The sequence below is a fragment of the Protomyctophum bolini genome (genome assembly GCF_963924005.1).
Source record: "Protomyctophum bolini genome assembly, chromosome: 7".
Classification (NCBI taxonomy): Eukaryota; Metazoa; Chordata; class Actinopteri; order Myctophiformes; family Myctophidae; genus Protomyctophum; species Protomyctophum bolini.
Window position 1 is genome coordinate 23119691 of NC_137868.1, and position 26600 is coordinate 23146290.

Here is a 26600-nt window from a genome sequence, read left to right on the forward strand (position 1 = left end):
GCGTTCTTAATTGTAGCCTACTTTTTGGGGTTGTGTATAGCATAGACATATAAAGGAGCTTCCGGCTCTGGGGCGTCTGTATCTCAGCAGAAGGCAACATGGAGGCAACGGGAGGCAATGGCGATGCGTGATTGGATTGCATTGGCAAGCTTTCCCGAGATTCCTTGCGACCTGAAGGTCCAGATGGCACTTGCCTGGAATGCCTAGCACAAGATGAGGAGAAATCAGACCTCAAAAGGTGGCTGTTTGTAGCTAGTGAGTGGAGTCAGTGTTGCCATATGGGGACAATACATTGACCCTCATAGTACAGCTGGAAAGGGACCTGGATGGAGTCTGTTTCCAATTAAATGAGAACACAGCCTTCTGGGCTAGAAACATTGTTGATTGGAGGAGATATATCATGATAGGACATGGAATTTCTAGCTGACCGCCGTCTCCCTGGCATCTCTGCTGACTGACCTGATATTGTAATCACAGTAGACCTATCTCGAAGATTAGGTAGACATCACAGGTATGTGGTTGACATCAGCTGGATGGTCCAAAGGTCTGATCCATCAATGACAGTGACATCTGCATCAGCAGCATTCCTCCCGACCTCAGGTGACGTCTTCAATGTGGACATGGCTTTCTGAATTACTTCAATGTATTTAAAGAATCGATTTTCACTCGTCGTCTAGCACTGTGCTCAATGCTCATGCTTCTAATCTTTTCTTTTTTTTGAGTGGTGCAACCACTCCTACAACCAGCAATGTCCGTGACATGTATGTGACGTTCACCTATGTATCAAGGTCAAGGTCAAGGTAAACTTTATTGTCCACAAGGGAAATTTGTCTTGGGCTTTCACCCCAGCTGCAGCCACCCATAAAACATCAATGACAACAAAAATACATTACATTTTTTTGTATGCAACCACCTGAAAGTAAATATGCTACAGTTTCACTATACACTAGTAGAAAGCAGATTTGATACATTTGACTTGATTATTGTACATACAATCTCATTCTCAAAAGTTATATTTTATGGCATGTTGGGGTTTTCAGGGATGAAGGGGTTAATAATATGCATTAATAAATCATGCATAAATCACACATTTTATACATTGTGCATCTCCACAAACACTGTAGAAATCAAAGTTGATGCATTTAGACCAAGTATTTTGCATGAAATACCATAAAACTCTATTTTGGGTGGATTTTTTGTGTTTCGGGCATTATGGGGCTAATAACAAAAAATGCCCAAGGGATATCACTGGGCACCCTCTTGAATTATTAAGAGGTGACCCAAAACAAGAATCAGTTGACAAAAAAACTAGGAAGTTTATTTTTTTAAATATAAAATAAACACTACTGGGTTTGGATATTTTCTCTATACTGTCAGAATCAGCTTTGTTTGAGTTAATTTAAGGCTGATCAAGAGCTCCTCCTGAGCCTCTTCACTAAGTCAACAAGGAGCATATTTTAAATGATCAATTTCTAGTCAATGGAGAAATTATTTTTGATCAGTTCCAGATTGTGTCACTCTTTCTGGATGGTGGATAACTGGATATCCTTTTATTTGTTTTTATTTTATTTTGCAGAGCAGAATCCATACTGTTAGTGTTATCACACAATGGGAAAACCAGTATCACTAGCTAGAGTCATTGGTTTTTATTTATTTATTTATTAACAGTTTGCAGAATTACAGTACATTTCAAGTACAACTCAATACAAAAACTGTTAACTGTGAGTGGACGACACCATAAAGCATTACACTTGTTTACAATAGAGCCCACCATTTTCAATTCATCAAAACATTTAGTGACATTTGCACCCATTTATTGCATTCACACATGTGACATGCTGTAAAAATGTATAATTGGACATATGAGTTACACGAGATATAATTATATTTAGACAAGTGACTTAAGAGGTAGACTATTGTGTGACTGTATACCATAGTAGTCATGAGACATTGTTCATATAGACAACAGGCTGTTGACTAACGCTACACTACAGGGAAGTAGCCAAACGTAGACTTAATGGTGGAGAAAATAAACACTGTAATGCTCAATTACTTAATCTGGAAAAATCTGATATATGCCCGCCACATTAATTGACATGAAAAGTATTTTGTTGATGGAAGCAAGAGCATAGCATCTACCTTAATTTAATAAGTAGGAAGACCATCAGCCTTCAGTAACACTGTATTCTAGATATAGCACCACTGCATACAGGAATAACCCAAAGACCTACATCTTCAAATGAAAGATGCCTGCAGGCCTCTTCTTCATCTTACTGTATGTGCAGCCATTAAACACTTCTCTCTATCTATGACATACATTTCTCATAATTGAAGTTCTGCAGCAGCAAGTTAGCAAGTTGTGCCAACCAGCTTAACTACAGAAACCAATGGAAACAATTTGAACATTTATTCAAACAAGAACTGGACAACTTGAACATTTAATATAACATCTGTCAATGTTTCGAACACCATTTTTAGTTATTTTAGACCAATTGTCTTCTTTGAAACCTCAATCTACACTGTCAAATGTGTTAATTATTATATTTAGTTATAGTTCCAACTTCCATTTTTACACTTAACTGGGGACCAGCTGAAACACCCTCAAGGATCCCAGGGTCCTGAGCCGCATGTTTAGAAGCACTGTTCAAGTGCATTGGAGGTTGTCATGACGAGCATGAAATGTGACACCTCACCTGACATCATCTGGCTGCTAGTTTGGGGGAACTGAGCGAATCCAGATGTAAAATCCCCTTTCCTCCTCCCAATTTTAAAGTACACTCCATTGTACTTCCTCAAACTCGTCCCAATATAAACACATGTCTGACCTAGTTCAACAGTAAGGAAAAATCAACGCATCTCATTCAGAAGACTTCGTCCGAGGCCGAGCTAAATAGTCTCACACTTTTGAACTAAAGGTAAACTAAGTAATTACTATCGTTCTTTGTTTCACATTCATATTTCGTTTTCGGTTTAGTTTTTTCTAGCGGCATTGTCAGCGAATAATAAAAAGTGTGTTGTGGCTCACGATCAGCGGTAATGATATGCAATTATGCATAGGCGTACTGTAGCCTAATGGACAACTAGAAAGGTTTTTCTTTTGTCATATTGATCTGACCACAGTAAATCTCTCATTGAGAGAAGAACATTGAAGTTACCATGACGAACATTTGAACAACTATTTCTGCAGACTGAACATCATTATTTGCATAATTATTGCTGGTGGTATGGTATTTAGTGGGCGGAACATTGAACCACCCAAGGGAAATTACATTAGCAGTTAGCACAATAGCCTATCACGTTGCTGACATTCAAATGCACTTAATGCAGTGCTATGTGGCCATGCCGTTTGGATGTGGCGAACACAAAGTTTAGCCTAAAAAAAACAACTTTTTGTCATTGCAAATTTGCACACAGTCAATTATTTGTGTTACACTGTTATTGTTTAGCTAGCTATCTATTTGTAATTCAGGGAGTGCACAAAGACAGGACGTGGCCGTGCAGATTGGTTGCCAGCCGGTAGACATGAAAGTAGGCTACTGATTGTGTGTGTGTTCTTGCAGTGGTAGAAATGTTTCTCTACCACTGCAAGAACACACACACACACACACACACGCTTTCAGGGGATACGATACGTACTGAGTTTACGAGCTTCAGGCAGTACTGCTTGTCAACCAGTAGACTAATGTGTTCTATCTGACACAGGAAAGTAGATTTGATTGATTGATTGATTGATTAACAGTTTGTAGAATTACAGTAAAGTTCAAGCATTGATTGATTGATTGAAATATTTATTAACAGTTTGCAGAATTACAGTACATTTCAAGCACGTACAAACTCAATACAAAGACTGTTAACTGTGAGTGGACGACCCAATTAAGCATTACACTTGTTTACAAGAGGGTCCACCTTGTTCAATTCATCAAAACATTTAGAGACGTACAAATAGACAATTCTATATAGTCAAAGAACAGAACAGGAATTCATCATAAGGGAGGTAAAAAGGGAAGAGAAACATATACAGTGAGGGGGAAAGGGGTGGGCGGTGGGGGGGGATTCAGTGTAAGGGTTGAGAATGTTCTGCGGTCACAAGAGCGGAAGTGCTGACCAGGTGTAACTCCTAGCTTCGGAGTATAGTCTTGACTAAAGGCTTGACGAGTAGATGAGATTTCGGGTTTAAAGATGAACAAGTTAAAAGATAAGCTTAGTTTTAATGCTTAGGTTCCATATTTTTGTGGCATAGGAGCAAAATTAATTTAGTCCCTTTTTGTGTCGAATATGGGTTGCACATGGGTTTGTTGAACTCCCTCTGGTGTTGTGGGTGTGGACTTCGTTGACATTAAGGAATTAAGTATTTAGACATACCCAGGTACATGGGTAATTGGGTATCTTCTCGCGTTACCAGACTGTCAAGCAACAGAAGAGCTGCTTGCCATACGCAGTCCCCCATACAGTACTCTACCACAGTGGTTCTCAAAGTGGGGTCACAGGTTGTGAGTTACAGGTTGTCCACAGCTAAATGATAGTTAGGAACCAAATGGACCCTTATGGGTTTGTAACTCGGAGAGTGTACAAATGGTTCCATTTGTAGTACACTAAATTAACTTTGATTTTAGAATATAAATTGGGGTCCCAGAGATAGAATTTAGGGGACCGTAGACTAATTCAGGTCAAACCGGGGGCCCTTGAAATAAAAATGGTTGAAAATCACTGCTAGAGCCATAACAATCTTCTCTTATGGGGGTCCTTGGCATATATTTTCAAATGGGGGGTCCGCAGGCTAATCAGTATCATTTTAGGGGTCCTTGACATGAAAAAGTTTGAGAACCACTGCTCTACCAGGCGCATACCAGATTGATCCTGAATGCAGCTCAGCAATGTGATGCTAGTATGTTACATGTATGTGTGGTGGTGTTCCAGAATGCTGCTGTGTGTGTGTATCACCCTGCTGCTGGCCTCTGCTCTGAGCTTCCCTCTGGACGAAGCAGCGCTGGATGCACAGTGGGAGCAGTGGAAGACCACTCACAGGAGAGAGTACAATGGGCTGGTCAGTGTGTGTGTGTGTGTGTGTGTGTGTGTGTGTGCGTGTGCGTGTGCATGCACGTGTCTGCTGCTTGTTATATGAACATCTGTGTTTGTTTGACTCAACAGATGTCTGTCTGTCTGTCTGTCTGTGTCTGACTCAGTCACCCCTCACCAATCCGGTCGTCTTAACGCACCCCTCACCAACCTTATGTCTAACCAATGACTAGTCTAAACTAAGTATGCATCCCTGACTCAGTAGGAAACCATGCAAGACACCCAACACCCAAAGTTAATAAAATGTACATTGCATTCACATACCGATGGCAGAGGAAACCATGCGAGGACACTTCGACAGTAACACAGGGGGAGCCAGGTATCAAACCTTGAACCTTCTATTTAATTAAGATTTATTTGGGGCTTTTTATGCCTTTATTATGGGTAGAACAGTAGGCTGACATGGGGAGTGACAGGCCATCATAGCCTTGGTGTTCGGACCGATACACCAGCAGTCTGGGCCAAAACCTGGAACCTTCTGTTTCCCAAGTAGCTGCTCTACCTCTTGATCCACTACCCTCTTAAATGAAGCGGTTAGGAATTTATTGTGACAAAATATCAAAAGTTTCAAGGTCTAAAATAATGCAAATGTAACAAATGGAGGACCAGGGCTAGTAGACAGTTCCATAACCATAAATAATGTTCCCTATAAATGACTAAACTGATAATGTGGTATAATTCTATAGGGCCTGGATGACATTACCTTTTACTCTTTACATTTTATACTCTGCTCTCATCCATGCTGAAAGTACAACTTTAGAATAACCTTAAACCTTAAAGTGCTGCATAAGGAAAGGTGCATACATGTTACATGTGCATCATTGTATACAGTAAAATCCTCTGTGTTCATTTATCAATTTGTAACTGAGAGTGTTTTGTACAGTACTATATGTAACAAGATAGACCCTCTTGGTTATATTTGTACACCCTCAGAGTAAAATTTCCATTGAGGATTTTTCTGTGTAAGTTTGGGTATACAGATTCTAGCTATGAGCGAAATGTGAATAAGAGCAGATCATGGAGTCATATCCAGCCTTGATGTACTGAGCATCACTTTCATGTCCCAAGCATCTGCACCAGTATCTCTGTTTCCTCGACATGTTCACCTCAGACATGAGGTCATTAATCCAGATGTGTGTGTGTGTGTGTGTGTGTGTGTGTGTGTGTGTGTGTGTGTAGTTTGCTGTATAAATGCTCCATTTACCATTTATTATTTATACTCAATCGTACAATGGTGACATTCGCCAAGCATAGCTTACCAGCTACACATTGCATCAAAGTATAAATCAAGCTTAAAAGAATGATCATACTTTTTGTTTTTTACATTCCTCAAAAGAAGACAATATTGTTGCATATTTTGGTTTATGTTCAATTCCCAGGGTGAGGATGGGATCCGGAGGGCCATCTGGCAGAAGAACATGCTAATAATTGAAGCTCATAATCAAGAGGCAGCTCTGGGTATGCACTCCTACGAGCTGGGCATGAACCATCTGGGAGACATGGTGAGTCTACCAGGAGTGCACACAGTCCATGTTTGGAAACCTCCACAGACCTTATTGGACCATTGAATGATACCACATGAACCCTAGCATCCCTATTCTTCTGGACCTGCATAATAGGCTATTTTCGAGATTTAAGTGGTTTAAAAGGCCAATTTGATCTATCATCGAATGTTTGTGGTAGCGCACAGCTGAACTCTGTTTGCACTGTATTGGGCAATATCCGTCCTATTGACTTCACATAGTTTTCAGACTATAGTGGGTTAGATTAATCTTCATAGATAACTTTACAAGGAAAGGTGCATATTACATTAGCCTTTACATTAGAGGCTTAAACCTTTCCTTATACCTGAATATGTCTATAATACCAGCTGCTAAATAACAGTAAGATCCAAAAAGAGCTCGTATGAGTTTTGTCACTCAAAACTACAGAAGAAATCATGAAAGAAGATTCAGTTTATAAATAAGCTGAATGTTTGCTGGTTGAGCTTATATTCATAAGACAAGACATCAGATGCATCGATGTTGAAAGAGACAGAATCAATCCAAGACATCTTGTCAAGGGGGCATCCAACAACTATTTTATACATTTATACATTCGTTATACATGTATAGTTAAACTGCTTGAGTCTCTGAACTGAGCTGAAGTGGTGATGGGTAAGCATTATATTATGCCTGTGGTCACATTTCTCACAATCTCTATATGACACAACATTTCATATTCTGCAGAAGATATGTTCTGCTTCTGCCCCACTTTGTTTGACACTCTTTGTACATTTTAATTGGTGTCTCCCCTCTGGATTAGTCACCCGTATTTTGGGTCATTGTTGAAAACACACAGAAATCCAGTCCCTAAGTGCCAGCAGCCCTTTTTTTACTAAAAGATACCAGGACTGAGTGGTGGCTTTAAGCAGATGCAGTCAGCAGCTATTTGTATCTTTACATGCCATGGTTAGAGAGGCAAAACAAATTAATTGTGACCATTTCATTAACTGTAGATGCCGACAAACAGGTCAGAACAGGTCTTGATTAATGTTTGTTTTTACATGATGAAGGCAAGAGACAGGCTCAGTTTAAAATCAAAAATAGTTTAGTGCCTTGTTATGGTGTAGTGACAAAAGCATTTACAGTATAACATTAAGGATTCTGAGTGAATAATTTCATGTTATTTTGAGCACAGGTGGCTAGAAAATGAAGGGTGTATTTCCATTTTCATTTAAATGTAACAGCTGGGGTGGGGGGGGGGGGGCTGTATTTCCTCCAAATGGATCTTTCCTCACTTCAACTGTGCTGCAATCGAGGACAAATCGGGACAGATATTTTCTCTTAAAAGTTTACTCAAACAATCATGATATCCTGTGCAGGTGATGTCAAACTCTGCACAATCGATAACTTTCGCAATTATCTATTTATTCCAGTACCATTGTTTTTAATCTCTCATTTCACTCAGGTTCAATTCCTTTCCCACTCTTCTCATCTCATTCCTTCTCTGTCTGTCCTCTATTCCTATTTTACTTATCACATTTCTCTACCCCTCCACTCTGCTCAACAGTCCAGTTTATTTTACCTTTCATCCACATTCCTTTCTCAGTGGTTTTTAAAGGAGAACTTTGCCCGTAACACCAATTTGCCCTTATGACACCAATTGTTCTATTGTGGGAACTAAGGACACGTCAATTTCCAATTGGTTTCGTGTTAAGAGCTCACTCTCCACGCTGGATAAACGGCACCAGCCTACATGCAGTACGTACTGCTTTTTATGGCTGCTAGCAATTTACCAGGCCAAACACACAAAAAACACGGCAAAGTGTGTCACAGCATAAATCTTAGCAAAGGGCAAAGTTCCCCTTAATGGTCTTACAGCATAAAATGCCCCCCAGACACACACATACACACAAGAACATTATGGCATTATTCTATTGCATGTTTCTTAAGTGCATTAAATACAGAAGTACATTCAGGAGAACATACATTTGCGTCCAGGGTTCAGCAAGTTCACTCCTCAACAGGCAAAGGGTAATTTGTGTTTAAACTCTGTCCCTCCTTTGTATTTTCTCCTCCTTGTATCCAGACAACAGAGGAAGTCTCTGAAAGGCTGACTGGTCTCCAGGTACCTGTAAATAGGGACAAAAGCCACACCATGTCCCCTGACAACAGCCAGGTGTGGTTGCCCAAGACCATCGACTACCGTAAGAAGGGCATGGTGACCCCTGTCAAGGACCAGGTCAGAGCTCATACTGTATAATACATACTACCGTAAGAAGGGCATGGTGACCCCTGTCAAGGACCAGGTCAGAGCTCATACTGTATAATACATACTACCGTAAGAAGGGCATGGTGACCCCTGTCAAGGACCAGGTCAGAGCTCATACTGTATAATACATACTACCGTAAGAAGGGCATGGTGACCCCTGTCAAGGACCAGGTCAGAGCTCATACTGTATAATACATACTACTGTAAGAAAGGCATGGTGACCCCTGTCAAGAACCAGGTCAGAGCTCATATAATACATTCTTTCAAATGGTGTAGTACAAACACAAGCTGACAAAATGTACAAGCATCAAACCAGGTTGACTGGATAAGTTGAATACTGTAGTTAACAAATAACAAACCCTTTTTAAAGAAATCGGGCGGATATTCTGTCATTTCATTTTGCATTTCTACTGTATGCGTGTAGAGATGTTTATTCAAAAATGGTGCTGTAGGGCACCATAGCCAGGACATTGCGCCCTCTATGAAACAAAACATTGTTTAACAACCAAATATGCAGTATCCTATTTCCTATGTTTCTATACTTGAAATCAAACATTGAGAAAGTGTGAAAGTAATAGTAAATGATGTTTAATATTACTAATACTATTGCAAAATTACCAAATGTTGAATTAAAAACGTAACATGCAACACAAAATGACATAATATAGCAAGACTGTTTTGCTCTCTTTGAAGCACATTTCTATTTGTCAGGTTGTAATGTAATTACTTAATGTACACAATGCAATCAAATGGACCTGCAAGTGTCTTGCTAGGTCATTTATACTAGTTACTGACCGTACATACAGGAACCATAGAGTAATAGAAGGATAGAGGCCTAACCGGAGCGACAGCCCGACAGGAACTGATGAATTTACTGTGTGCGAATCATGTCTCCCCCTGATTCCAGGTGGGAATAAATGAACATTGTTACAGTACGTCACATAATCTGCTGGGAGAAAGCAAAATAAACCAGTCTGACTGCATTTGACAGTAAATGAAAGTGATAAACCCTATGAAAGGTGGAATTGTAGAACAAGGCAGGATTTAGTACAAACATTGAAATATGGTGTAGGCCACATTTTGCACTAAAGCAGATTAGCAGTAGAATGATATACCCTATTATCAAATGAGCATTAATTCCCTCTGAGTTAGCACACAGTGCAAATAGACTGTGGTTCTTCTAACAACGTGTGACGTCAGTGAATGGAAGATGAGGTTGTGTGTGTTTTTCGCGACCAACTATGCCTTTCTCCAGGTTCCTGTTGACCATGAATTATGCAATGCATTGATTAAAAATGTTGCTTTACAAAGTAATGTTGTTCCTCTTCCTCTCTGTTATTATTACATTATGTTTTAATTTGTCCCTAGAAGCAACATGGTGACACCATTAAATAATCAAGCTAATGTAGAAATACATAATAGTCAAGCAGTATTTCAAAGTATTTCTAAAACAGCTAGGAAACGCACAAGCGGTAGTGAGCAGACATTCAGATGGCTTTTAGAAATCTTGAGCTGTACAGTAGGTCACACAAGCATTTTCTGCCTCATACAATGACTTTACTTTACGTGAAACTGGTCAGAGTGCGCCCCCTTGTGGGCAAACAGTAGAAACCATATCCTGTTGTACAGTAAATAATATCTCAGCTGTTTCTGCTGTTCTCCCTGCTTGTAGGGTCAGTGTGGTTCCTGCTGGGCCTTTAGCTCAGCAGGGGCCCTGGAGGGCCAGCTGGCCAAGAAGACGGGGAAGCTGGTAGACCTCAGCCCTCAGAACCTGGTGGACTGTGTCACTGAGAACAGTGGTTGTGGAGGAGGCTATATGACCAATGCCTTTGAATACGTAGAGCAAAATGGAGGCCTTGACTCTGATGCAGCCTACCCATATGTTGCAGAGGTGATGTGACTTGAAGTTACTCAACATGTCTACATAAAAGTTACTCAACATGTCTACGTTTCAAAAGCAAGCCACACAAGTGAATGCCTTGGAAATGGAAATCAAATGTAGCTGTTTTGACATGCAGTATATTCTATTGTTTATTGTTTATTGTGAGTTATGTGCTCTCTAGAAAATCTTTCTTTGCGTCTCAATTTTGCTCATTTATTTGTATGCGCATAAAAAGCCAACAATTTGAAGTATGTCATGAACAAATGTTATTAGTAGTGGCCTAATGCAGACAGATGACTGATTCTTCTACTGTGTCTTACTTTACAGGACCAGCAGTGTCGCTACAATGTATCAAGTATGACTGCCCAGTGCAAAGGCTACAAGGAGATCCCAGAGGGCAATGAGCACGCATTAGCTGTAGCGCTGTTTAAACAGGGGCCTGTGTCTGTTGGCATTGATGCCACTCTGGGCACCTTCCAGTTCTACATGAGAGGTGAGTGTACGGTGGATGGGGGCTGATTTAAGCACTCATGTTACATAATTTCACACCTGGCTTGAGTATTCACTGATTCCCAAACACAGAGACCCATTTGTTGGTCGTGAATACATTTTAATGGGTTTTACATTTTTTTAATCATTTTTAAAGAACATTCCCAAAAAAGCTAAACTTTTCATGAATTAAAAACTAAATTAAATGTTTTATTATTATTATTAATAATAATAATAATAATAATAATAATATTTAAGAAGTAGTGAAAATAGTCTATGTACAACCTCACAAGTCTAGCATGACCCTTCTGGCTGTTTCAAAGTCTAGACTCACGGAACTTTGCCACCGAGACTCCCAGACTTTGGAACAACCTGCCCATGGATATTGGGCTAGCAAAGCCGTCATTTAAATCTTAAAACTCACTTCTATAGACCACCTGATTTTTTATTTCACTTATTTGTCTTGTCATGTGCCTAGGTATATACTATGATCCAAACTGTAACAAAGATGACATCAATCATGCCGTGCTGGCAGTAGGGTTTGGAGTGACTGCCAGGGGCAAGAAATTCTGGATTGTGAAGAACAGGTGGGTCAGATAGCCTGTCAAAATGACATCAGGTGGTACATGTGGTCCTCAAAATGGAATGTCAGGATATTAGTCGACTCTGATCTCATCTCACCGTGTGACATTCATACGATGCTTTCTGTCGGACGTATGTTGACAAAGTGATGAAAAGGTGTTTGACTCCTGGCAATGTTGAACCTCTTGCTCTTCTCTTTTGTCCTCTTCCCTGACAGCTGGAGTGATGGTTGGGGCAAGAAAGGTTACGTCCTTATGGCACGTAACCGTGGTAACCTTTGTGGAATCGCCAGCCTTGCCAGCTATCCCATCATGTGAAAGAAGGACGAGACTCATGACCATGGGCACAAAGACGATGAAAAAGAGTAAGGGACCATGTCTGAGCAACTTGACAAATGCACGTGTGCACAGACAATTTAAAAATAGTTTAATTCCCCCACCAGAATGCTTTGCCACGTTCTCGTTTATTGTGGAATATTATTAAATATAATAATATTCAATAATAATAATATTACCAAAAGTAAAACCTATCGCATCTGTGTTTTTGGAATCTTGTTTAGAATATTATCCAAATTTTATTGAATTGGAATTTAGATATTTTAATGGTATAAGTCAAGAGGATTAATGGATTATTTTCTTTTTTGGGGGAGGGGTGGGGGGGTCGTTTACTTGAAGTGTCCTTACACATTCTTGAATTGGAAGTACAGTATGGCTTTCTTTTCTTTTAATACTTTAAGCACCTCAGAATTATTTCTTGTCTCCCAAGCACCAGACCTTCACTTATAGTAGTCTGAGAATAGTTTTTATTTTATTTTCTCCATTGGGCTGCAAGGCTGGATACATTGTTGTCTGCTTACTAGTCACCAAGTTAATAGACTCAAACCTTGACTGCCTTTGCTTGGTGTTCAATGCAATTTTAATCTCTGGCTGCATTATCAAATTGCATAGGCACACTGCAGTATGCATATTTAGGATACAGTTTGACAGGTAACATTGCTGGGCAATGAGAGTTTCTCTTCATGTTTATAAAAAATAAAGGGCATGAAGGCAACCTGTATCTGGATTATATTGTATTGAAACTGAAATCTGATGTTTTCTATTAAATGAAATAAAGGTTTAAAAACTGCAGCGAATCAGGCTGGAACCCAGGCTACTCATTCCGGCCAATCACAATTTGCGTCCTCACCTTCGTCATCAATAATACATCACATTCCGGCCAATCACTTTTCTGTCCTCAGGTTTAATGTTTGTCTTTAGTTCAATGTTTGTTTTGTAAACGCATTGACAATGAAGGGAAAATGTACAATAATGTGTCATTTACGTCACATTGTCTCTTTATTGTTAATGGCGTTTAATGTTTGTGTTTGCACCGTTTGTTTTACATATACATCACCTAATCAACATGAGTTAGACTTTAATATATTAGTGCCCCTCACTAGCCCTTCCTATATACAGCTTTAATGTTAAGCTGTATATAACAACAATGTTGTTTTATTTTATTTGTATAAAAACATACAACCTCCTCTTGAGGTCTTCTCCCATGTCTGATTTCCACACTCCTCATCACATGCAGGGCATCCCAGGCAAGTGCCCTTCAAATCCTGTTCTGTTGAAGCAGTCCAGGCCCCAAGATATTTGAAGTAACTACACCATTGTCCTCAACACACAGCCTGTGGCGAGAAAAAGGAAGTTGATGTCACTCAACCGTAAATAAATGAAACAATCCGCACACCATTTACTGCTCCGAGATTTCTTTACTTAAAGTGGTAACGTTTTGAGCCGTAGCCCTTCTTCAGACCTTCACACAGGAGTAGACAACAATACATATACACACATAGTGTGACATGCCACACCTGTGACCCATCAACCATCAGTCCCAATCAATGTCACCGGTCAGGTGTCACTCAACCGGCCTCTGGGTTGGGACATTTGGGATCTCCATATATAGGCACGTGACATCAGACATAACAGAAACTGTTGCCTAACAATGCCGATTTGCATATGTCCATATTTAGGCATGTCTGCACGCCCGTTACTCTGGCCCGTTATTGCAAAGGTTGTTGCGAATGTCAAATCCATATATGGGCATAAATGTGTGCCCATCACAGATGTGTGGACGTGTAACTTGAACTTTATATTTAGTATGCTAGATAACACTTATAAGTGCTTTTGGAAACAGGGTTGCAACGTTGTTTTACAGCAGAACCATGGCCCACACATTTCGTGGCATTACAAATAATCCTGCTGCAGGCACATCTGAACTTTTTGGTGCTAACACAGGATTTGGTACTCTTACCCCCACTGGTGGCTTTGGAAACACTACTACATCTGCTGCTGCTCAGAGTACCCTTTTTTCTCCCTCCAACACATCAGGTGTATTTGGTAACACCCAGAACAAATCCATCGGGTTTCCATCTGCTTTTACCGGAATTTCAACTGGAACGGGTATAAGTGCTTTTGGAGCACCAACTCAGCAGCAGCAAGGAGGCCTCTTTGGTCTGCAGGCCCAGCAGCAGCAGGGTCAGCCCACCCAGTTTAACCAGCTAGTCACAGCTTTATCGGCTCCTACGTTACTGGGTGATGAGCGAGATGCCATCCTGGCTAAGTGGAACCAACTGCAAGCTTACTGGGGCACTGGGAAGGGCTACTACACCAACACCAACGCATCACCTGTTGACTTCACCCTGGAGAATCCATTCTGCAGGTTCAAGACAGTGGGTTATTGCCGCATCCCTGGCAGTAAGGATGAGGATGGTTTGGTATCTTTGACCCTGAATAAAAAGGAGGCTGATGTCAGATCTCAGCTGAAGGAGCTGGTGGAGTCTCTCCATAAGGTTTTGGGAGGCGAGCAGACACTTTCTGTAAATGTAGAGGGTGTGAAAGCACTTCCTGATGACCAAACAGAGGTGATCATTTATGTGGTACAACGTTTCCTTCCTAATGGCATATCCAGGCGGATGCCAGTAACCAAACTCTTCAGTTGCATGACCCAGGTCGAGGTCCAACTCAAACAGCTTGGAGTGGTTATGTGTGTCCCTCGCACTGAGCTTTCACCTGCACAGCTCAAACAGCAAAATGCCCCTGCAGGTATGGACACTATAATTTGGGAACAGGCCAAGGCTGACAACCCTGATCCTGAGAAACTCGTTGCAGTGCCCATGGAGGGTTTTAAAGAGTTGCTGCACAGAATGAAGATCCAGGAACAGATGACTAAACAGCACCAGACCAGACTGGATATTATTTCAAATGACATTGGTGACCTGCAAAAGAACCAGGTTACCACAGTGAGCAAGATCGCTCAGTACAAGAAAAGGCTAATGGACCTTTCTCACAGGGTTCTACGGGTGCTTATCAAGCAGGAGATCCAAAGAAAGAGTGGCTGTGCCATTGACACGGACGAGGAGCACCTCAGCGTGCAGTTAGACACCATTGATTCTGAGCTCAACACGCCAACAAAAATGAAGGGCCGGTTGAATGAGCTGATGGCGCAAAACAGAATGCAAAGCCATTTTAGGGCAGTGAGATCAGAGGAACGTTACAGTGTTGATGCAGAATTTCTCTGCGAAATCAAACAACACCTGAAACAGCAGCAGGAGGGTCTAAGTCACCTGATCAAGGTAATCAAAGATGACCTGGAGGATCTAAAGCTCATTGATGGGCTAATTGATAATGGACACATGCCCATTTATGCCTAATTTATGATCCATCGTGGATTGGTGTACCATGCCAAAGGTGGTAGATCTACGGGCCTATTATGACATGTCTGATGTCAGAGTGAAGGACAATTGGTTCATTATCCACTAAGATATCTATTTTGACCATGTCATTAGGCAAAAATCTTCAACAAAAGTTTTGTTTTTCACTTCTTTTTGAGGGATGCTAGCCCCTCCTATGCACAGCTTTGTGTGTATGTCTGTATGAGCACGGAATATGTTTGTAGCACGGAATGTGACGATTTGATTGGCTGAGCACGGAATGTGATGATAATCACATGAGTGTGATTTTGTATTTTTCTTCTTTTTGAGGCCCCACACGTATACTTCATTTATACTAAGATTTATACTATACTGCAAGATTTGAGCAAGTTATGACAGTTTTTGTTTGAGCTGGGGAGGGTTGTCTTATGGTATGGGCACATCTAAGATTCCATGTGCGGCCAAAGGAAGCTGACTCCCGACGTCCTTTTCGGGGTTTTTAGACAGCTGGTGGATGGAAAAGAAGCTCCACCCACGCGGCAGGTTGCCGTGTCAGCCAGATTCCCGGAAAAGCTTGCCCCAACGGCAACCTGCCGTGTGGTTGGAGCTTCTTTTCCATCAGCCAGCTGTCTAAAAAAACGGAAATGACGCAAAACACAGCTTCTTCTGTCCGCGCATGGAATCTAAAGTGTGCCCAGGCTGTTACTAGGTGCTGCCACACTTACTAAAGAGCCGCGGACGTTCTCGGCTGTCCGCAGCTTCTTTTCCGGATTACGCTCTCCTCCGCGGCAGTCAGCCGAAAACGTCCGCGGCTCCTTGGTAGATCCGGCTACAGCTTGACTGAGACAACATGTAGTCCATGAAGGAAGTGAGACCAGTGTCCATGGCATCAGAGACACTTAGTGGGCTCACTGCTAAATATCTAAAATCACATATTACAGTACACACATAAAGACCCCAGGAAAGTGTTCTAAATCTTCTAAACGTCATCAACATAGGCTATATGTTTTTGCAAAAAGGGAGAAGTTTCCCTTTAACCTAATACCTTGATGGTTTCCAGTGAGTCCTAGCCTACTACTTTAACCCTGATAGGCCTGATAGGCTGATCTACAAGCTCACAACACATCATGATGTGATGCTTGTGAACTTGTAGATCTGCTGTTTTAAAAAGAATCTTGAAAATATGTGTGTGGGTTCTCGGATACATAATTTACATATTAATTTGGGGGTCCTGGACCTTGACACAAAAAATTCTGATAACTACACTTACATTTAGCTTGCTCGACCGCCTCGACAGCAGGCCTCAAAAGTAACATAATTGCTTCAGAACGTGACAAGAATGCTGTCTAACATAAAGAGGAAGAGTGAAAACAAAAAGAGGAACTGTGGTGTAGGTGGACGGTTGTGACAATTCAGTCATAGACAACCAGGAAAACATGTTGATGTTGTAATCTGGGTGTAGGCTACTCAATAGAGTCTATTGAGTAGGTCTATTGAATAGACCCACTCACACTATACAGTCCGACACATTAAGGTAAGTAGGCTAGGCGGCGGCCTATATTGTTTTTGTAATGACAATTATCTTATGACTACGCAAAATACAATATTAGAGTCTTAGACCTTCTTGTTTTTACTTCTTGTTTCTATTGAATGACGAGTAGCCTATTTGCATGCATGTTTTGCTTTTACTTTCGTTTAGGGTTCAGTATGGCTATTTTATTTCATTTAAATTGAGCGAAACTAAGAAATGAGAAAGGCTTGATTGCTCCCAGCCGTGAAACATAACTGTCATATGTGATACAGTGATCATATGGCTACGTTAATTCAATATTTTAGCTGGATAGTGGGTTTTTTATGTTATAAATCACAGTTTACAATGTTACAACTCTTATTATTACACTTATTATCAGTTCTACATATAGGCCTATATCCTTGCTCCGGCGTTTTAGTGCCTGTGCCATGCTGCGTTCACACGGGTATGCAAAGGGAAAGCTACAGTTCACCAGTTATTGTCAATGGAAGCCAGGCAGTGTGTGCATGATCCGACGTTTGTAGCTGCTGCAAAAGCTACAGCTACAAATTATGGACGAAATTAGAGAAATTAAACTGCAATGCAAAAGCGCTCTCTCTCTCTCTCTCTCTCTCTCTCTCTCTCTCTCCAGACAGTCACCAACTCACTGTGACAAACTGAACTAGTTTGATGTTCGTGACCCATTTCTCTACCCTTTTCTAAAATAGATCATTAAACACATTCAAATATAGGCTACTGTTCTAAGAAACTAGAGCTGGCACAGAGCTCAAAACATTGCTGGACATTGCTATAAGGAGATCAATCGCCAAAGAATGTCATTTATACAGTATGTATGTAAAGACTATTTCTTATCATACATTTTTGCGTATTTGACTAGATACCTTCATCCTCTGATGTCACCACACCAGTCACTAAGGGTGTCCAGTAATTTGGTGACCATACTAGAGGCTTTACTGTTCCTAATATATGTAAATGACATGACATCAGCTTGTGACAGCAACTTGTTCCTGTTTGCAGATGACTTGGCAGTTGGCACTGCTGGTCTCAGACAGGAACAAGCTGTCTGCAGGTTGAAAAGGTCTCAGCTCTGAACTCTGTAGAATCTGCACCTGGCTTGCTGATAACAAATTACATCTAAAAAACTGAATCCATTTCAAATAGTAATCAGCAAGGCTGACGGCTTCTCAGTTAAAGTGGGTGACAATATTCCACACGTAAATTACCTACCTAGGTTCCATCCTGGAGGCAAATCTTTACCAGTGTACAATTACCAGTGTAATAAAAAAAAAAAGGTCAACCAAAGAACACTCACAGGAGCCCTCATACAAGGTTTCTTCGACTATGGATCATGCACCTCACCACACCCAAAACAAACTCACTCCCAGAACCCACCTTACCCCTGCCCATTTTTTTATGTTTTTTTTTTGTGGCTTTTGCCTGTATTTTATATTTTTTAAATATAAAATGTAAAGGCCATCAGGATCGGGAGTGGCACACTGCCTGACTGGATTACCAGCCAAGGTGCCTGGACCGCTGAGCCATGGCCCAGGCCACCCCTGCCCATGTTGATAGGCTGGAATGGCTTAGGGTTGAGTACAGCATCTTGCAATGGGCCTGGTGAAATAAAACTTTCAATCAATCAATCAATTTACAGAGTATGTGATACGGCAGTCCCTTTCGAAACGATAATGTTCACAATCTTATGTTTTTGGGAAAGTATCCAAACATCAACCACATAAATACATTTAGCATTGAAATGAGGTATAACAAAGTGGTGCTTTGTTATACCTCAGTTAATAGGGGTATATCAACTCACCATGAGGAAAATTCCAGTTCAGTCTACTACAAACAGTGAAGTCTTATTATGACAATGGCTCCGGTCTATCTGTCACTCTCCACTGAGAGTGGGGCATTCCGATTGACAGATATGGGATGCCAATAGTTGTGCGCGCATAGTGATGGGCTTGGTCCAGACCTATAGCTGTTCGTGACTTGGGTCAATGGCTCTGTCTGTCTGTGCTGGAACTTTTTTGTTGGTCAATTGTGTGCACTTTTCGGCTTGGTCCACTGGTCCAGCCATGATGTTCATGTCAGGACAGCTGAGCTGGGTGTGATTTTAATCTGTCTCTGACCCCCACCTCTTATAAGTATAAGTTATAAGTATAAGTTTATCTGAACATGTGATATTGGGTAGGACTGAGGGAAACTTTAATGGGAGGCTACTTGTTTTTCTCCTGCAATATGTGAAGAAGAAAAAACGCTTTTGGTCATCCTTCATGGAATTCTTTGCTTACACAAGCAAGTTGAAATTTTCCACGACATTCCTCTACTATAAATTATCCTACACACCTTTATTCATGATAGCACAGTCTTGACAGACAATATTTTGATGCATGTGTGGATGTGTTCATCAGGTCTAAATTGTCTTCACAGAGACAATGTTGGGGAGTGTGCTGCTTGTTTCTCTGTGCGGATTGACTGTGGCCACATTTAACAGCATGCTGGACCTGCACTGGCAGATGTGGAAGAAAACACATGGCAAGAACTACCAGTCACAGGTAATACATTATGCACATGTATACTAAATGTGTTATTATGTATAAATGACTGTATTTTAAAGAGAAGATAAATAACCCTAATATATATTTTTTTGTTCTCATTCTCGCATTACATTTTTTTTACTGAATATAAGGAGGAAGAATTGACTTTGCATGTATGTTCATGCACACTGTGTTGTGCGTGTGTGTGTGTGTGTGTGTGTGTGTGTGTGTGTGTGTGTGTGTGTGTGTGTGTGTGTGTGTGTGTGTGCGTGTGTGTGTGTGTGCGTGCATGCATGCGTCTGTATGTGTGTGTGTGTGTGTGTGTGTGTGTGTGTGTGCGTGCGTGCGTGCATGCGTCTCTGTGTGTGTGTGTGTGTGTGTGTGTGTGTGTGTGTGTGTGTGTGTGTGTGTGTGTGTGTGTGTGTGTGTGTGTGTGTGTGTGTGTGTGTGTGTGTGTGTGTGTGTGTGTGTGTGTGTGTGTGTGTGCGGCTGTACGCGTGTGTGTGCGTGTACGCATGTGTGTGCGCTGTCTATTTGTGCAGGTGGAGGATCTGGGCCGCCGGGAATTGTGGGAGGAGAACTTGGAGCTGATCACCCTCCATAACCTGGAGGCCTCCATGGGCCTACACACCTACGACCTCAGCATGAACCACCTGGGAGACATGGTAAGAGTTTATCAGCTCATAGATTAATGTTGGAAGAAGTACTCAGATGCTAAAGTGTGTGTGAGTACCCTGGTTGAATATTTCAAACTCAAGGTGTGATAGAGCACATTTTATCGTTCAGAATCAGATGTGTAGGATATTAAGTCAAAGAAGGAAACAGTCCTAGCTGTTTGTACTCTTTGTATTGGCATTACTGTATGTGTGTAATGATGAAAAGACCAACTGTCTGTCCATATACATTTATGGGATTCATTGATGCTGTGAGCTACAAGCAACTCCAAAAAAAAGAATTTCCAAAACCGAAAGAAGTTTATTGAAACTATATATAAAACATTTTACATGAACATGCTCACTCTTTTCATTTTGTTACTCATTTTCTAATTTCTTGGTGCAGTCTATCAGTCTAACTAACTAAATTATAATGATAATGCACTTTTTTCCATATCCCTCTTATATATTGACTAACATTGTATCACTACAGTAAATGCTACATTTATTGTTGCCAACCTTTCCTAGTCAGCGGCTGAGATTCAGTCTCTTGCTACATTCCGTGTTCCCTCCGACCTCAAGAGGGAGCCCTCTGCTTTTGTGAGCACTGCTGGTGCCCCTTTACCAGACACTATGGACTGGAGAGAGAGGAACTGTGTCACCCGTGTCAAACAGCAGGTAAGAAATTATCTTTGTCTCAACAAAGCTCTGTCTGAGCTTAGTCTGCAGGGTTGACCAGCATGGTTGGTCAAAGAACAGACAAGGGAACAATGATGGAAACTGATGTGACATTTTTGCACCAGTGGTTCTCAAACAAGACAAACATTCTCAATCAAAGACCCCCAAAATGATATGTGTGTGTGAAAGTGGACCCCCATATGACAAGATGTTGTGAATGGAGCATAAGAGAAGATTTGTATTGTTAAATGTCTTCAAAATGATTCCAAATGTTGGACAATTTGTCAAAACTTAAAAAAAATAATAATAATATAGCCGACCTACAAGCTGGAACCGCCTCAAGGACCCCTAGGTTGCCCCGGACCCCATTTTCAGAATCAATGTTCCACACATGTCACAGTTCCTCTCTTTGACACACATCTAGTTTTTGTATCAGTTGTCCCAGAGTTGTTGTTAGACTACTTGACACACACACACACACACACACACACACACACACACACACACACACACACACACACACACACACACACACACACACACACTGCATTGTGTCGATAGATACTGACACTGTATACTTTATTATTTTTTACCTTTAATGTATTTTCACACATCCGTCACCTGTTGGAGCAGTTTATTTTTGCACTGTATTGCAATGAATGCAATGACATACTGTATAACATTTGTTACGATTTACTGGTATTGGACACATGTACTGTCCAGTGAATTAAACTTTGAAAAGGTGTCTATCCCTCCACAGACACATTCTGGCCTACCTGCTCAATGAGTGTAAACAACTTCCACAAAATGTCACCAAAGAATTGCTCACTTACTGTATTTCCAATATATTATTTTTAATACAACTTAAGCCTGTCATACTCGGAATAGTGAAAATAGCTTATCTATACTCTCAACGTGTATCATTGTAATGTGTAGAGATTGTCTATTTATGCTATGTTTGTACATTTTGTCGTTTGAAGATTAGAATGAATTACATTATGCCAATAATTGATGCATATTATAGTAATACTAAAGCCATTGTATGTGTTTGACTCCAGGGCTCTTGTGGCTCTTGCTGGGCGTTCAGTGCTGCAGGGGCTCTGGAGGGCCAGCTGGCCAAGAAAACTGGGAGACTTGTAGATCTCAGTCCTCAGAACCTGGTGGACTGCTCGTCCAAATACGGCAACCGTGGCTGCAGTGGAGGCTACATGCACCAAGCCTTTCAGTATGTCATTGACAATAATGGTGTTGACAGTGATGCATCTTATCCTTACATAGGAGAGGTGAGTTCTTATTAATAATAAAATTGTGACGATAACAACAATAATAACAACCTTTTTTCTCTCTCTTTTTTTTGCATGTTGTAAACTTACATTAGTCAAAATACTTGTTTTCTTCTGTAGGTGCAACCATCTGATTTTTTTTGTAAACTCAGGTTGGACTTTCACACATTTCTTCATATGTCAGTGTTTGGGATCTGGGACCACCGATAATAATAAGTTAGATTTAGTTTTTATGATTCCATAGCTTGTGGATGCCCTGTACTGTATGTAGTAGTATTGTTCTCAGTGTGCGACATCAGTGTGGAACACTGTAGCGCAACAAAGTATGAATCCGTTTGCTTCTGGTTCACTTGCACAAGATTGACCCTGTTGTCTCGTCTCACTTCAGCAACAACAGTGCCACTATGATCCCACATACCGTGCAGCCAACTGCTCCCACTACGGGTTCATCTCTCAGGGGAATGAAGGGGAGCTGAAGCAGAAGCTAGCCACCATCGGACCCGTGTCTGTGGCAATCGATGCCTCGCGACCCACGTTCACCTTTTACCGCAGCGGTAGGGAACACATTGTCAGCCGGCCCCATGGGTTTGGAAAATGGCCTTAAGACTTTGCACTGGACTAGAGAGTGTGGTTCATTGGATTCATAGATCTTAATACAAAACTTTTAATAACATTTAATGTATGATAATAAATGAGCAATAAATAATAATAACAATAACTTCATAGCACTATTCAGATTCAAGTACCTGCATTTTATTTAATGTGTCCATATTATTATTATTAATTTATTATTATTATTTAATATTATTAATAATAATAATCCTTACAGAGGAGAGGGTAGTTCTTTCTTATAATAAAATTGTGACAATAATAACAATAATAACTTTTTTTGCATGTTGTAATAATTGTAATAATAATAATGTTGTTAAGAATGTGCTTTTAAGATTAATTTAAATCAAATGTATGATTTAAGTCAATTTGCCTAACAAAAATGACTCATAGAATGATGTGACTAAGCCAGAAAGTAATTGAAGACAATGCATTTCACCCTGCTTAATTTATCATGAAAGCATAGATTTGAAACGGAATGCATTTCACCACAATACCCTGTCTTGCATCATTTCAGGAGTCTACAATGACCCAAGCTGCTCACAGAAGGTCAACCATGCGGTCCTGGCTGTGGGTTATGGAACATTGAATGGACAGGACTACTGGTTGGTTAAAAACAGGTAAAGGGATTTCACACACTTAATTGGTCTTCCAGTGCCCATCTGCTTTATGTATACTAAGTGGATGTAGAGTCCATAGGACTGCTCCATCTGTCTTTCTTTCTGTTCATTTTAAATGATATAATTAGTGATATGGTATACTATAAGGCCTCATTTGGAGAATCCACTGTGCCATCAATTTGAAATATTGCATAGAATCTACGGTGAGTCTAATTATGAGTGCAAGAGTCAAATCACATCAACAACAGAATATAGGCCTACATACTGTATATCCTTAAAATATATGTATGAAGATCATTTCCAGGTAAATAACTATTTAATGTTTTATATGGATGTAATAAGCATCACCATTAGCTTCCTGGAAGATTGACGCACCCATTGTTTTTCTAGTTGGGGAGAGAAGTTTGGAGACCAGGGTTACATCCGCATGTCACGCAACAACAGGGACCAGTGTGGCATTGCTGATTATGCTTGCTATCCAGTCATGTAGTTCCTGACCAAGAAAAGTACTGTATCTAAGCAATACTGGACATAATAGATCCCTTTTCTTTTATGATTCATTTAAATGTTATTTTATTTTCCTGTTGTATTTCATTTGTACTTTTTTAAGATATTTGGCCAATTTGGTCAACAATAAACTATTTTATGGTAGAATTGTTCTAACCATATCCCAGAGTTTAGTTCTACCACCAGAGCGTTTGTCATACTGTTGCATAGATTCACAATTTGTTGATTTGATTCTGATGAATTAACACAAATGTTACTGAGTTGAAACACTGTGTATGTGGTGTTTCTCTGTAGGAGAGAAGAGGCCATAGATATGAGATAGGCTGTATTCACCCGATGACGCTTATTGGTATGGATTCATTGATTCGTAGCTTGCGGGGTGATTCCATGTCGAACAAACATGTCACAGAGTCCCCAGCGGACTGATTACTTCCTCTCCCATGTTTGACATGGTCTGTTCTATACTTTCCTATATGGGCTCCCCATCTATGACTCCATTTCCTCACGGCTGATCTACAAGCTCGCGATGCAAAACAGTCCGTGATTCTGACATAATCTCCAGTGCTCCATAAAATAACAGAATAACACCACCAAGCCAAAATACACTTTTGGGTTACAAATGAGTCATTTTTATTTTTTAGTGCAACATCACAACAAACAATTTTCACATGAGGTATTCAAAGGGATTTTCTTTAGTTGTTGATACAAAATGTCCCACCATGATTGAAGTTTAAAGTGTTGTGTATCTTTTTTCAAAGCCTTTGGTTGGTTAGCCACATTCAATAGTAAGTCTAACACATGGACAAGAATGGCACGATAAAGCATGGTGGGTTGGTTCCAAGCCAAGGAAACGCAGACTTAGTCAAATATAATATTTCCCTCGGCTCTTCCCCGTTTAAAGCTTTTTGTATGGATTTCATTAATTCCTACTTACAACAGTGGGATCAAACAGGATTTCAACTACACTAAACATCTTGGAAAAAAGAGAGGGTGGGGTGAGGTGGTTTACAAATGTGGAAAAATAGCTTTTGTCTCCTCTGACCTTTGTTTGGGTGAGCGCTTGATTCTTGGGCTTTTTCTGTTACAGTAAGTCACATGATTCGAGTTTTCGGAAAAACAAGGAATAGGCAACGTTGATTACAGCAAGATCCTCCTTGCTTGGATTGTCACCTCCTTCTTTTTGGTCTTGAAAATGATTATATACAGAATATGTACTAAATATGACACTCTAACATACTGGACATAAGCTTTGGCTGGGCTTGGTTGGCTCCTGTAACAGATTGATTCCAGCACATTTTGGTTTTGAATAAAAGGCATGAAGAGACAGATGGACAGACAGATAGATAGGTAACTAGATAGACAGACACCCTGACAGGATGGAATCTTTGGTTAAGGAACATCGTTGCCACACAACATCGCACACAGTTGAGGTAGATGGGTAAAGTCTTCATGTACACACAGGTGGAAGGGACAAATGGGGAACAATTATGCTTAATTTATACTGTCGCACGCTGAAAATGGCAGATCTACAAGCTCAGCTTGCTATTTTCGGCGCGTGATACCGTCATACGACAAAGTATAAATCAGGCTTTACAGTCATAAGACTTCCATCCACAGACACCGCCTCATGTCAGTTTCTCAGTTCCAGTTTAAGATAATACTGTTTATGCAACATAAAATATTTAGCACACAGAACTAACCACACAGGTGCTTTTTAGATCCTCTGAGTTCTGCAGTACTTCAGATAGGGATCTGCTAAACCTACCCATAATAGACAATGATTCAGCAGATGCCCAACAATCTTTGGTTGTTTTACTCTAAACCTCACTCAACACACTATTTTAACCATATGCTTTGCTTTCCCTCAGTTTTGCTGTTTTATTATTTATGCTCCCAGCAGACTGCCTTCACCCCGACTGCAGCCCTCAGTTCAGGGTCAAAAATCCACTAGGGGGTGCCGCAGGCTACATTGGCAGCATAGATGACCTGCATTGGCCTACTACAGAATTCATGCTGACCTGGAAAGGCAGAGGACTCCCCTCAGTTGACGCAGAGCAGAAGGTGACTGGTTAAATACAAATAGCTTGGTCTCCACTTTGGATCAGACTCAGACTCGGCCAAGTATGACAAAAGAGGACCCTACTATATATATGTCACGTTGTCTCAGGTTAGGTACCATGATGAGTGACAAGGAAAGTGTCAGGAAAGGAAAGTTTTTTTCCATCTATGGACCAGATCCAACCTCATGCCGCCACCTCCAACCCCCTTCATTCTCAGCATGCTTACAATTGTTGCTCATTAAAGTTTAATTCACTGCCATGCCCCCCACCCCCTTCAACCCGCCCTCCCATTCTAGATGATTCAGCCACCTCTCTGATCTCCCTCCCGCCCCCTGTGAATGCGCCCTAAAGCCCACAGGTCTGGCCGAGAGCGGACCCCAGACCATGTATCCAGAGAGGAGACCAGGGATGAAAAAAAAACCTCTTTGAAGTCAGCAAAAAAGTCGATGGCCTCTTTCATGACCACCCGTCTTTCAAGTGCACGCTGTGAAAGGGGGCCCAGCAGCACACGCCCCTTCGAATGTTAAAGACAGACAGAGGGTGGAGACTGGTCAAACTCAGCCTCGGTTCAGACACACTCTTTTGCCACATTTTACAAATGGTCAGATGAGTCACGTGCTGTGTGGTAACTGCGTTAATCCAA

General features: G+C 40.8%; 3 protein-coding genes across 4 annotated transcripts; all 3 read left to right on the top strand.

Annotated features, from left to right (window-relative positions):
* Positions 1–2721: 2721 nt before the first annotated feature.
* ctsk (cathepsin K) lies at positions 2722–12914 on the top strand. The gene is made up of 8 exons (XM_080768010.1): positions 2722–2915; positions 4918–5044; positions 6456–6578; positions 8647–8799; positions 10502–10720; positions 11039–11204; positions 11679–11787; positions 12000–12914. The coding sequence occupies exons 2-8, from the start codon at positions 4919–4921 to the stop codon at positions 12097–12099; spliced, it is 996 nt and encodes a 331-aa protein (XP_080624136.1). The 5' UTR covers positions 2722–2915; position 4918; the 3' UTR covers positions 12100–12914.
* Positions 12915–13988: 1074 nt separating this feature from the next.
* Positions 13989–15476, top strand: LOC308318626 (nucleoporin p54-like; the record flags this gene model as incomplete). Its single annotated transcript, XM_080768242.1, has 1 exon — positions 13989–15476. The coding sequence occupies one exon, from the start codon at positions 13989–13991 to the stop codon at positions 15474–15476; it is 1488 nt and encodes a 495-aa protein (XP_080624368.1).
* A 1368-nt stretch (positions 15477–16844) lies between these two features.
* Positions 16845–24039, top strand: LOC308319094 (cathepsin S-like). 2 transcript variants are annotated; one of them, XM_080768952.1, is made up of 8 exons: positions 16845–17010; positions 19422–19565; positions 20090–20212; positions 20729–20878; positions 21937–22161; positions 22550–22715; positions 23288–23390; positions 23781–24039. In XM_080768952.1, exons 2-8 carry the CDS (start codon positions 19446–19448, stop codon positions 23878–23880), a joined length of 987 nt encoding a protein of 328 aa, XP_080625078.1. In that variant the 5' UTR covers positions 16845–17010; positions 19422–19445; the 3' UTR covers positions 23881–24039. The 2 variants fall into 2 exon arrangements, with proteins under 2 accessions (XP_080625078.1, XP_080625077.1); XM_080768951.1 differs by having other exon boundaries at positions 16846–17010; positions 19441–19565.
* The last annotated feature ends 2561 nt before the right edge of the window (positions 24040–26600 follow it).